This window comes from Muntiacus reevesi, chromosome 10, assembly GCF_963930625.1.
Source record: "Muntiacus reevesi chromosome 10, mMunRee1.1, whole genome shotgun sequence".
Classification (NCBI taxonomy): domain Eukaryota; kingdom Metazoa; phylum Chordata; class Mammalia; order Artiodactyla; family Cervidae; genus Muntiacus; species Muntiacus reevesi.
The window spans coordinates 25,878,337-25,891,721 of NC_089258.1; the positions used below are offsets into that span (position 1 = coordinate 25,878,337).

The window sequence follows — 13,385 nt, forward strand, 5'->3', positions numbered from 1 at the left end:
GTCTTTACATCTCTTGATCATGCCCCACATCAGTGTCTGGATCTACGGTTCCTCCTGCTTGCCGTGGAGGTCCTGCGGTCATTTCCTTCACATTCAGATGTCACCTGACTCAACAGGACTCCATGAATCACCCTCCCCTTTAGAATACCACCTCATCCCTCTCCATCCCTCTTAAGCAGCTTCGTCTCCCTTCACTGCAGGCATCCCTGCTGTCCCATTGTACACGGACCAGTTCATTTCCGTCTCCTGCCCCACGGCAGTCCCACAACAAGAGAGAAGTGAGTGTGCTCACTGCGGAGTCCCAGCACCCAGCTGTGCCAGGGTCCTGGCGGGTGTGGGCAGACAACCAAACGCTGCTCCCTACCCTGCCTCCCCAGGCTCACCATCCAGAAGTGAGGCTCAAGCCCACTTTCCCCCCTCTGTCTATGAAAGTCCCCATTCCCTCACAACTGCCAGCCCTGTGAGTCCAGTTTCTTTCTCTGAATAGCCTCCTTTCGACTCTATTTCAGTTACCATGAGGGTTTGGACAAAAAGTGCTAAAGCTGCAAGAATGTGGGCTTTGGAGGCCAACCATCCTGGGTTCAGATCCCAGCCTTGCCGATTAACCTGCTAGGCGACAGTGGGCACATTGGCTTTTCTGAGCCTCAGCGTCACTGTGCGATAGGCACAGTGGGCCTCATCACATTTGTCATGTGGATCACACAAGGAAGCCGGGGGAAGCTGCAGGGAACATGGCAGCTTGCCTCCCTTTTCCCTTCAAGGGCTGTGCTTCAGTCAAAACAACCAACTTTCTATCCAAACACCGAGCAGATCAACAAGTGCACTCATTTATTTATCTTCTCCCATTTGTCCCAGAGAAACTCTTAGATAATGAGTCACTGGTGGCAAAATTGACTTGACTTTTGACAAGTCAAAAACACTTGACTCAGTGTTCCACTGAGAGGAGCGGATGGCAGGACCAGGGAATAAGCAGGACTCAAGGAACCAGCTGCCAAGAAAAATGTATATTGTTCAGCTGGAGCGTTTCTACCATGTGAGCAACAGAACATCACATGCTTTCAATTATTTTTTAACCCCAGACAAAAGGCAGGCCAGTGATGTAAGAGGAAACAGCTATTAACCAGACCCTGAGTTTAGAGGCAGCTTCAATGTTAAATCCCTGCTCTGCCTTGCTAGGACTGGCAGAGAGCACAGGCAAGTCACTGTCAGCTAACGGGACTCAAGAGAGACGGCAATGGACTTGCAGGGCAGCTTCTGCTTCTCACGCTGCCTCCTGGAAGAACCCCAGGAGACCCAACTTCTCCACCTACAGAGAGGTCACCAGCGTTCATAACCAGAGTAAGAGATGGCAGCCTGGAAGAGGGCTTCTCCTCCTGAAAGCCAGTCCTCTTCAGTCAGGCACACAGCAGCAGGATTGAAAAAGAACAGAATCAAAAGTGACATACTAGGTAACATGTTGACAGAGCTGAATCTCAGTGCTTTCTGTACTTCCCGAACATTCTGCATTTTCCTTTGTGAACATACAATACTTTATTCTTGCCGTTGTTGTTGTTCAGTCACTAAGTCATGTCCAACTCTTTGCGGCCCCATGAACTCCAGCATGCCAGGCTTTTCTGTCCATTACCATCTCTCTGAGTTTGCTCAAACTCATGTCCATTGAATCAGTGATGCCATCCAACCATCTCATCCTCTGTCGCCCCCTTCTCCTGCTACCCTCACTCTTTCCCAGCATCAGGGTCTTTTCCAATGAGTCAGCTCTTTGCATCAGGTGGCCAAAGTATTCTAAGTATTTATTCATAGAAGACATAAAGTGAGCTTTGATATTTGAGAAAAATCATACAAACACCAAAAAATGAGTTAAAGAAGCAGTTCATAACCAGGCTGGACCAAGTCTGAGAAAATTTTGCCACAAATTATTCCCAATGTCTTATACATTAAGGCTTATGTGGTTTCTGACCATCGCTCCCTGGCTCAGCTCTCTACACAATAGGCTCCAAACCGTTGGTTCCTCTTTTCCAGGTCTACTCTGAAACAAGGCTGAGTGTCAGAAAGGGAAGCACATGCTGACTGAGAGGCAGAGAAGTGCTTAACTGCTAATTTTTTTAGTCAGGCCCTCTGATCTTATGACAAAGGTGATTCTGTTAAGTAGGAAGTTAGGTAATTCTAATACACTTGTAAACATGTGGACCCGAAAAGCAAACTCAACATTTATCAGGAGACTCTATTCCCAAAGCTGAACTCAGGGGCTATAAGTTCACAAGGCAAAGATCCAAATTAGGGGTACCAGGTTCTCCCCTTCAGTTAGTAAACAAACGTTCTGGTAAAAAGACTGTCCAGCTTTAATACTGAAGAAGAAATAAGGAGAGGTTGCTGTAAGACAAACACACTACATGGAGGATGAGGAGGAATCATCTCCTCTACTAATGAGTCATTAACTCGGGACCAAGAGTAACAATCGGGGAAAGTCCTAGGCTAGACATCAGGCCTTTAGCTACTAGCTAACTAACCCTGAGACATCCACGAGTCTTGGTTTCTTCATCTTTAAAGTAAGGAGATCAAACCAAGTAATTTTAAGATCACAGATGCTTCTAAAGTTGATTTTATATTGTTTATGACATTCATATCAAATGGACTCTCTGAACCAAGTTTAGGGTGTAAAAAAAGTCATAGTGGATGGTCTGCCCATTCAGACTGAAAAGATATGACTTACCTCTTGGGCCAGATTCCCAAGACTATCCAGCAAAGCTTTTGTGGCTTCAGCCAGCTCCTCGCTCGGGAAGAGAGATGTAGAGTTTAGTTTTGTCTGCAACGAGAAATAAAGAAATAACTGTTTCTAAACTCAATGTAAACCTGAAATCTCTATTTAAAAATAAACGAGTTCATCAAAACTGTTCATAATCTTCAATTTGAAACACAAGAAACCCAATCTTAACCAAAATAAGACACTAAAATTATTCTAACTATATGTTTGTAGGTAATTCATCTCAGATAAGAATTACTAATTCTTTGATGAATGCTTTTAAATGATGTAGGAATATGTATTTCAAACTAGTTGATTACACAATAGATAAAAATGTCTGATGTATATGTGCCCAGTGTAAAGCTGACCATAAATTCCCAACTTTGTCTATGGTTTTGCTAGAAAGACAACGTGGAAACAGCCTTGAGAAACAAGTTTGTGATAGCTCACAAAAAAGGAAGAAAGGATAACTTTTAAAACTGCCAAAAGCATGGGAAGAAGGAATTCTTTTTTATTCCACTCAACTCAGCACTGTCTCTAACACTGGAAATTTACTTAACTTCTAAACAACTTATTTTAATATATTAAAATGTATTGTTTTCATGTATATTAAAAATTAATTTAAAATAATTTAAGAATACCTGCTTTATGTTTAGTTTGAGCCAAATCACTATATTTACTCATTTACATACTGCTATTATATGCCACTTAGCTGCATAGTCAATATAAAAAAATAATTAATTTAAGCCCAAGGTAAGATAGGTCAGGACAGAAGGTCTAAGCTGGAGAAGAAAAAGAAAAATGATGCGCAGACTCTGAAGCCAGAATTGGTTCTGAAGTTTTCAGGCTTCCAAAGAAAAAATGATGCAGGGTCAGTTTCATCACTCTTGTTTGTCCAGTAGGGAAAAAAAAAAAATCTCAGGGAAAAGCCCATCTTTCTTTGGCAATTCTACAAGTATCATTTTGCTCAATATCAGATCCTTGGATATCTAGAGAAAACCGAACTATTTTAATACTTGTCTTATCTCAGAGATTGCTGTGAAATCCTATGGCAGATGACACAAAAGACAGCTGAAAGTATGAATAGATGGAGTTCATCACTAGCTCTGGGAAATAGCAGATGCAGAAAACTAAGTATCATGATCATCATAATATCCTAGCATAACCCCAAATGTTCCTTTCTGATAAAATCTGTCTAAAAGTTCTATGGATAATTTTGTCCGGCACAATTAGTGAGCTCTCCTACAACAGCTCACTCACCAGAGACCAGCCTTCCCACTCTCCCAGTCCTCTGATGGGCCCAGGCTTTCATTTAAATGCCACACTCCAGTAGGTCTCTGTGACACAGCTCACAGGCTGTGTTAACGTTCATTCCTTCCATGAAGCAATCATGAGCAAAACCAGGTGGGGGGCTTTTTGTTTGCTTTGCCTTTCTCTCTTCAAGTTCACATTATACCTAAAGGCTACCACACTGAAAGTTAACCTACAACAGAGACCTTGGTAAGGAAAACTTACAAACTGAGAGGTCTTAATTAGGAGACATAGGAGGTAAAAACTATTTCCTTTCACTTTGGGGGGCTTGGATATTATAAAATACAGAGATGAGACTGATGTAAATCAGATTTAATATTACAAATTAATAAGGAAAGACAGGCTATTCAGCCAGTGTTGCTGAGACAAGTAGTTACTCATCTAAGAGAGTCATTTTTCCATCTCACACCACTATGTGAAATTAAATTCTTGGTAGATTGAATAGCTAAAACTAAAAATGAAAGTTTAAAAGATGTAGAGGAGAAAATGTATTTATGAACTTGGGGTAAGGAAGGTCTTCTTAAAATACAGAAGTCCAAATCAAAAATGGGAATTAAACTTCTGAAAGCAAAAACTACGCAGCAAAGACACCATTAACAAAATGAAAAAATAAGCCAAAGACAAGGAGAATGGATTTTTTTAAAAAAATTTTTGAGAATAAAAATGGAATACCAGGCATCAGTAAAAATTAACCAGATGCCACATTTATCAACATGTTGCTGCTGCTGCTAAGTCGCTTCAGTTGTGTCCGACTCTGTGCGACCCCATAGAGGGCAGCCCAACAGGCTCCTCCATCCCTGGGATTCTCCAGGCAAGAACACTGGATTTATCAACATAGATAAATCTTAAAAACATAACATTGGGTGAAAAAGACAAGTTGCAGATCAACATGCACACATATACAATGTGAACACATGCAGACCAATACAGTATATTGTTATTAACCAAATGTGAGTCGGACACAACCGAGCAACTGAACTGAACTGAACTGAGTATATATACAGTTGGATAAAAATGTGCAACTCCAGGATACCAGCTATCTTTGAGGAAAGAGGGGAATATACAGATGACAGCAACTATATCTGTAGTGTCTTATTTCTCGAAAGGAACTATTTCATAATTTTCTTTTTAATTCAAGGAAAAATAAGAAGAAAGGAAGAGGGAAGGAGATTGGCAGGAATGAAGGATAGGAATATAGGTTAGGTTGAAGACATATCAGACTCGAAAGATGTCTAACTTCCTTGAACAAAGTTAACCCCAGGCAATATGCCTTGAAACAAGGCCACACAATGACGTCTGAGAACCAAGTGCCTGCACCATCACCGGTGGTCTCTTGCTCATATTTACTTGACAAAGGCAGACAGAGCTTACCAATGGTATTTCCAAAGAGCTCCAGTAAGCCATTCACAGTTTGGAATTTCTACTACTATTTTTCCTAACCAAAAGCATTCCCTTGGCTATAAATTCATAGAGGTCCCCATTGAGCTCCCCCACACAGGAGGCGAGATTTTCTTGTATGAAGGAAAACAGGGGAAAGGGGAAAAATTAAATCTTTAGTGAAGACTCCTGTGTTAAGCTAACAGGAATTCATGTATTATTCAATATTTTTAGATCATAACTAAATACTATACTATCATTATAAGAAGAACAGACAAACGAGTATATTACTCAAAGTCCCTACCCATTTCTGTAATATGTGTTAATCACAACATTGCAACATTTCCTAAATCCATGACATTCTGGAGCACTGGCTCCATAATGACAAAAGCCATTATGCCATTCTTTCTGGGTCTAATAGATGACTTCTTTATATTCTTTTTATCCTCCCTAAGATTTTCCTTCCACATGAATTCTCTTTTTCTTTTCTAAAATCGAGGTAACAATGGTTTATAACATTATGTTATATGAATTTCATGTGTTCAACATTACATTTCTATTTCTGTATATGCTGCAGCATGTGCCCCACCAAAAATTTAGTTTAAATTGTAAAATGTTGAACTTTTTTTAAAAAAAAGACAATAACTTATCAAAGTCAATTTGATTTTAATTTCTGAGTTCGTGTTTTATTTCAACTCACTGTCCAGCATAGCTCCTGGCACATAATAACTAGGCACCCAAGAAATGTGGAAGAAAAGTAAAAAACAAAAGCAAGAGCGCATTAGGAGGGTGAGAAATGGACTGGTGTGAGTCCTGCTTCAAAGGTCACTCAAATTCACAAACATACTCTGCTTCATATTCACCTCGTCAAGTCACTCACATCTGTAGCCTTATGGCGGCTCCCCTTGCTCCCAGAATGAGGCCCAATAGCCTACCAAGGCTAAATGAACATTTCCCTCAGCGTGTCTATAGTGTCATGTCTTAGCATTCCTCTCCCCGTCAAATTCCCCATAGCTACCTCGGATCCACTCTGAACTACCCAATCATGCACAGTTCCTCTAAATGCCACCTTCTCTTGCCTCTTTCCTCTGAGCCCCATGCATACATCATGCAGAGCATGGAAGATTCTTCTGTCTTTACCTGGCTAACCTCTATTCTTTAGGTTCCAACTTAGAAGATGTTTCTTTCCTAATCTTCAAAGACTAGCTTAGGACACCCCATCAGAGGTCTCCTGATGCACAGGACCCAGCAGAGAGGCTATCGCTCCGAATAGCATCTCTTCCTTTCTTTTCCCTCCTCTCCCCAACAGCAGGGAACACACGTCTATACTTTGTTTACCACTGCCTCCCTGACCCAGTGTGTGGGGATTTGCTGAATAAATGAAGTGTATGTTTATAGATGATAGCTGTACAAAGGGACACGTGGGAGAGATGACTACTAATGCATCAGAAGTGGTAGCCAGATAGAAATACAAGACAGAGCATCTGTGAAATTAAAATGTAATGGGAAATCCTTTTGAGTTAAAAAAAAAATCTTATCCATACTCAAAATTTTGCAGGGACTCCACTACTACAATGAGATGTGCTTGTACATATATTTGAATAGTATTCTCAATATAAAACACAATTTTGTTTTCTCCCTGCAAATGCATGCTTTAATGCATTCATTGGTATATTTCAAACTTCCCTGAAATACTCTCATAAAGCAGACTACAATCTCTGCTTCACTTTGCCCATATTCAGAAAAGCCAACTCAGGGCTAGGATTTATGTTTTACTTCAAACTGAAAATAAGTAAGCCACATACCAGGTACAAAGTCTATCATCACCCAAAGCAATTACTGTCTCTTTGTAGTCATTTAAATGACAATAAAAATGAGGAACATTTTAATAATTTTTATTGAAGTGGGAAATTATAACTCATGTCTAAGGACAGTACTAATCTTTTAAAAGCAATTCAACAACTTAAATATTAAATTTTAAATTATATGTGATTAATGCATTAAAATATTTCATTTTTGCTATTTCTAAACATAGTTAAATACACCTACTACCACATAATTCAGGATCAAAAATCAAGCCTTTATCTTAGACATGGCAAGAAAGAAATTATACTATTCCAAGTAAACTAATTATACTATTTCAAGGAAAAAATAGCATATTTGAGGCAAAAACATCTGTCTATATGGAGTTGAGTCATCATATTAACACACTGCTTAGTTCAATAATTTATCCCCAGTCCTGTGCTTCCCCTGTTCTCCCAGGAATTAGGTGAAGAGAGTCTAAAAGAGTAAATCCCTGAGACGTGTCATTCTACAATTTACCAAATGATAGCAATTGCAATTGCTTGTCAGGCAAAAGCACATGTTGTAAACAGGTGGGCAGTAAAATTATACAAAGCCAAACAAAACCTGATACTTCCCATAAGAGTCTGTGTTCCAGGCAGGAGGAGAGGGAAAACCAAGTGTTTTCTCCTGCAAAACACTGTAGGTACAAAACACCTACACAAATGCTTTAAAGACTGCATGTGACAAACTGAGAAATATCTGATCCCCCAAAGCTATGAGCCAAGCTGAGTCCTTAAAAGGGTCAAGAAGACGCTAAACAAAGACCCTGCAAGACAAGAATGACTGTTCACTCCTCTTCTGCCTGCTCCTTCCGTCCCTGCCCAGTCCAGCCGTGAGCTCACTAGTCCTCTGGGCACTTCAGGGCACCACTCACCTTGCCTCCTTTGTCCCATGAACAGAGTTCCACCTTTGCAAGAGCAGACGACATACATCAGAAGATACAGAAACAGAACACTTTGCTCCACGGAGATAGAACTTTCTGTTTTCGGGTGAAGGTACTACCAGAAGTCAAGACAACCTAGTTACACGGTTGTGCAGTGTCTAAGCTGTTACTGAAATAAAGGTCAGTCTGTATGCCTGTCCTTGCTAACTCAAATCAGACACCGTTTCCCTCACCACAAGGACCAGACACCATCTTCACATCACTGAGAAAGGACTAGAGCCCAATTCTACTTAACCACACAGGCTTTCACTGGGGATCACGGTGTTCCATGTTGAACAAGACTGTTATCAGGGAGCTGCCAGGAGGGCAGCCCTCACTTTACAGAACCCAGAACCTGTGAAGAATTCCTCACACTCCCAATCTCAGCCTTAAAGTCCATTCTCAGTGTCCACTGGAATGAAAGTACCATGTGGACGTAGTCTGCCTTGTTCATGGCTGAAACTTCAGTGCCTTCAACCAGTAACTGGTACAAAGCAGACAGACAGTAAATATGTGTTAGTTTTGTTGATGAATATCTCATGCCTTGTTTAGAGATGCTCTGCTTCCCAAAGTTACTGCTCTGTTTGGTTATGTATGACAAACTTTAATGAGTAGTGTTTACTACGCTTTAGAGTCACTCTCAGAATACAAGCAAGAAAGTACACAGGGGTAGAATAGGACTAATAAAAAAAGCGAAGGGCACTGAAGAAACACTTCAAAGACTTAATGAAATATTGTTCCAATGTACATTCCAATCCAAAGGCAGTTATGGCAGAATGAGCACTCTCCCTGAAGCTGTCCATATGCTAATCTCTGTAATATGTCAATCGATTGTATCATGTGACAAAATACACTTTCAGTTCAGTTCAGTCATTCAGTCGTGTCCAACTCTTTGTGACCCCATGGACCGCAGCACTCCAGGCTTCCCTGTCCCTCACCAACTCCCAGAGCTTGCTCAAACTCATGCCCATCAAGTCAGTGATGCCATCCAACCATCTCATCCTGTCATCCCCTTCTCCCTCCCACCTTTGATCTTGCGTAGCATCAGGTCTTTTCCAGTGAGTCAGTTCTTTGCATCAGGTGGCCAACATATTGGAGTTTCAGCTTCTGCATCAGTCCTTCCAATGAATATTCAAGACTGATTTCCCTTAGGATTGATTAGTTTGATCTCCTTGCAGTCCAAGGGACTCTCAAGAGTCTTCTCCAACACCACAGTTCAAAAGCATCAATTCTTCAGTGATCAGTTTTCTTTGCAGTCCAACTCTCACATCCATCCACACATAACTGGAAAAACCATAGCTTTGACTAGATGGACCTTTGTCGGCAAAGTAATGTCTCTGCTTTTTAATATGCTGTCTAGGTTTGTCATAGCTTTTCTTTCAAGGAGCAAGCATCTTTTAATTTCATGGCTGCAGTCACCATCTGCAGTGATTTTGGAGCCCCCCAAAATAAAATCTCTCATTGTTTCCCCATCTATTTGCCATGAAGTGATGAGACCAGATGCCATGATCTTCATTTTTTGAATGTTGAGTTTTAAGCCAACTTTTTCACTCTCCTCTTTCACTTTTATCAAGAGGCTCTTTAGTTCTTCTTCGCTTTCTGCCATAAGAGTGGTATCCAGATATAAAAAGTGATGAACATTAATGACTGATTCCTACCACTGATTTATAGAAAATGTCTACATTACCAGCCACTGTTTTCAAGCACATAATTTATATTATTCACATAAATTAAATTACTAACTTCTTTTTATTGAGCATCTAATGTGTACTAGCCCTATGCCAGGCTCTTCATATATGTGAGCAATAATCACAGCAAAGGGCAAACTACATTATCACTATGTGAAAGAATAGGAAACTGAGGCTTAATTTATCTAAGGTAACACAACTGGTAAAATGCTGAGGCAGTATTTGAACCCAGAAACAGCTGACCCCAAGCCTACATCCTTTCTACCCTGCCACACTTCTCCACTGTTGTCAAAATACTGTGGTCCAAGTGGTCATCAGGGGACTGAAGGACATCCAGGAGAAAGAATCAGAATATCTTGGTTGAAAAACAGAGAAACAGCCACACCAAAAAACACAGAGAGAGAGAGCAGAAATGTTTCAAAGCATGTCTCTCCTCGAAATCCACTTTTGGTGCAGAAATACATACTGACAGAACAGTTTGTCTCTCTCCCACCCCCTAATATTGGTCGCTGCCCCTATTGTATTTCTTGACACAATTAACTGCCTATGTACAAGGAAGTCTCACAGCACACCCATCTACCATCACCAATATCAAAATTCCAACCAAGTGGCAGAACCAAAAGGCTGCTTAGTATAAATCGAATATCAATCCCAGTGCTCCAATTAAGGCATTGCTATAAGAGTCACATTTCAAAATCTTTGGAAGTCATTTCATCCCAACGGTATCCCCTAAAAAATCTTTACACAGAGCCATCCTGGCCACTCACCCTGTTCTAATTCAAGAGCCCCATTTTCTGATTTTAGGAAGAGAGATCTCACAATAACAGCTGACAGGCAGGAGCAGAACCTGAGATGCTCCTATGCCCAAGAGATGTGCAAGAAGCATATGGCAGCCACCCTAATCAACACCTGCCGTGAACCAACTGGTCTACAAGGCTCCACCACAACACGACAGGATAGGCTGTGAAGCAGCTGACAGTTCTGACAGTACATTTCCACACGCCCAATCACACTAATTTTCCCAACTAGGGAGAGATTTTTCAAGTCAAACCCTAAGCTGTTGACTGTCAGATTACGAAGGCTTTGCTGTCTTTCTACTTAGAGCATAATTCAGAAATTACATAATTGGAGGGATTTTTCTGGGCTGTGCACACAATAGGTGTTTAATGAGTAAACAGAAATGAAATGATGAATGGGCATCAGAATAAATTTATTCTGTCTTCTAAAAACACCCGTCTTTCCAAAGCTCAAATCATCCCAGCTGAAACGGTGAACATTTCTGTCTTGTAGTGAAGCAAAGCAAAACAACCAAAATAGTCCAAGGAAATGGGCTAGTATTTGCAACAACCTTTGACTCTGACTCACGATGCAGAAAGAGCCAGCAGGCTGCAAGTGTCTTCACAGGTGAGCTTATCTGACTATTTAGGCCAGTTATCTGGGGCTGCAAACATCTCTGTAAATTATACTACAGAATTACAGACCACTGGGGAAAAAAACAACTCAGTACATTTTTTAAACACTGAACTAGAAAATACTATTTCTGGAAGAGAACAAAAACAGATCTTAAGCATTGGGGCTAAGCCCTTCACACTGATGGGGGCCACAATAAAACCTGCCATGGAAGCAGCAGAATTCAGTTTTATTACTACCTTCACTTCAGGCAGAAGCTGTTAGCGCCAGAGAATCAAGCGGGATGCAAGGACTCTTCGATGGTCAGTCAAAGAGCGTAAACTCTGAGATGTGTTTCTAAGGAACATTCTAGGAGGTGATCCAGGTACAGGGTCTAGAAACTGAACCTTCTTAGGACCTCAGGAGGGCCCATCTTTCTCTAGAGAAATCATGGTGTGCCAGAAGTTTCCAGAAGTCCCAGGAGTTTCCAATATCTTTCTATTATAATAAGGAACATCTATTTCCAGGCATGTTCTTCCAGGGCTTTTCCCCTGGTTTTCAAAGAATCTACTGACAATCAGGGAGCTGTCTGGTAAACAGGAAACCTGAACACTGGATGGATGCTAAAGCATGTTGTTCACAAGGCATTTCACCAGAGCTCCCAAAAATCCTAAAAAAAGATACTTATTCTGGAAATAGACACAGCATTGACAACCAGGATGCTCAGACTTAGCCCTATTCTTGGATTAGAAATGAAAGCATAGTCTCATGGACTGCTTCTTTGAACAAGTGATTCCCAACTGATGATCAGACTTTGTTGGTATTTTTTAACCTCTGAAAGCAATTTTGTCATTTTTAAGTTAATTATTGCATGTGCTCCCATTCAATCCCAGGGTTTTCCCACTGAGACATCTCAGTGTTTCCTTTCCGATAGGCTTTTTAAAATCGACATCCATCTTCCCATTAATGGTTTTGAGACTTTTTTTTTTAATCTAGAAAACTCCTTCTTCAAATGAACCCTTACAACATTAAAAACCATTAAAAAGTAGTTCTTCTCTGAAACAGGCACAAGGGACCTCAGACTTGGATTCAGAGCCACACCCAACTCACTCTTTCCTTACTGACTCTTGGGGAGATGGCTCAGAATTTGAAAGGAATACCACTGAGCCAATCACATCTCTAACTCCCAGCGAGCCCTATGTTTCTACAAAAACAAAGTCATGCCGTCCAGGGAAAAATGTCACATTCGAAAAGCATTAGTACTCAAAGCTTCCCTACACAGCAAGCCTACTCACCAGGATTGGCTTCAGGATATCCAGGTTGGAACGAAGCACCTGCTCTGCTGCGTTCAATTTCTCCCTCGGCAGGCTGCAAAGCCTGGAAACTTCTCGGTCACCAACTCGAATCACCTCCCCCAATTTTGATCCGTTGCAGAGATTGGTCAAATGTAACTGGTAGCCTTGCAAAAATACCTATAAACATTTCATGCAAAGACAGAGAAGTAAAACTGGATTACAAAGATGGGAAGCAGGGTCCTTGAAGCCTCTTGGGGGAACTTCATATCAATATCGCTTTGAGGAATGGACACTACTATACCCTGTCCAGAGCACTGGGTCTCCACCGAACTTCAGGATGAAGCAAGGCATGATGCTACAGGACATTTAAAACCAGAATGAGGCATTTGACTCATCACCTCCATACTCCTCTCCTTGTGAAGGGAAATCCTGAGTCCAACCCTTTTACTCAAAAGTGGGACACACGACTCAACAAATAGGAATCTGGAGTCTGAACTCCTCAAACCACTCTTATTAGAGAAAATAGAAAGTTCTCATTATTTTGAAATAAATAGTATTTTAAACTGGGGTTGGGCTAAATTGTGGGGGGAAATGTATTTATACTATTTACTTGTACATAAAGATATATAACTAATGCAAAGAACTATGTTCAAACAATTTCAGAATATGGAACTCTTCCCTTTACTTGTATCAAAGCAGAGTACTAGAAAGTCAAGCCTCTTATCTCACTGACAAATAAGAATGACTTAGAACTGGTCTATACACTATAGCAAAGAACTTCTCATTGGCCCTATCATGTAACTAGCTTTACTGGACCT

The 13,385-nt window shown here is 40.8% G+C and overlaps 1 protein-coding gene across 3 annotated transcripts in view; it reads right to left on the reverse strand.

Annotated features, from left to right (window-relative positions):
* ABCA1 (ATP binding cassette subfamily A member 1) overlaps positions 1–13,385 on the reverse strand; it is a 131,853-nt gene that overhangs the window by 56,680 nt on the left and 61,788 nt on the right. For all 3 annotated transcript variants that reach the window (XM_065946636.1, XM_065946638.1, XM_065946637.1), the window contains 2 exons: positions 12,568–12,744; positions 2,711–2,803 (listed from right to left, as the gene is read on the reverse strand). In XM_065946636.1, coding sequence (XP_065802708.1) covers positions 2,711–2,803; positions 12,568–12,744 — 270 coding nt within the window. The remainder of the gene's footprint in view (positions 1–2,710; positions 2,804–12,567; positions 12,745–13,385) is intronic.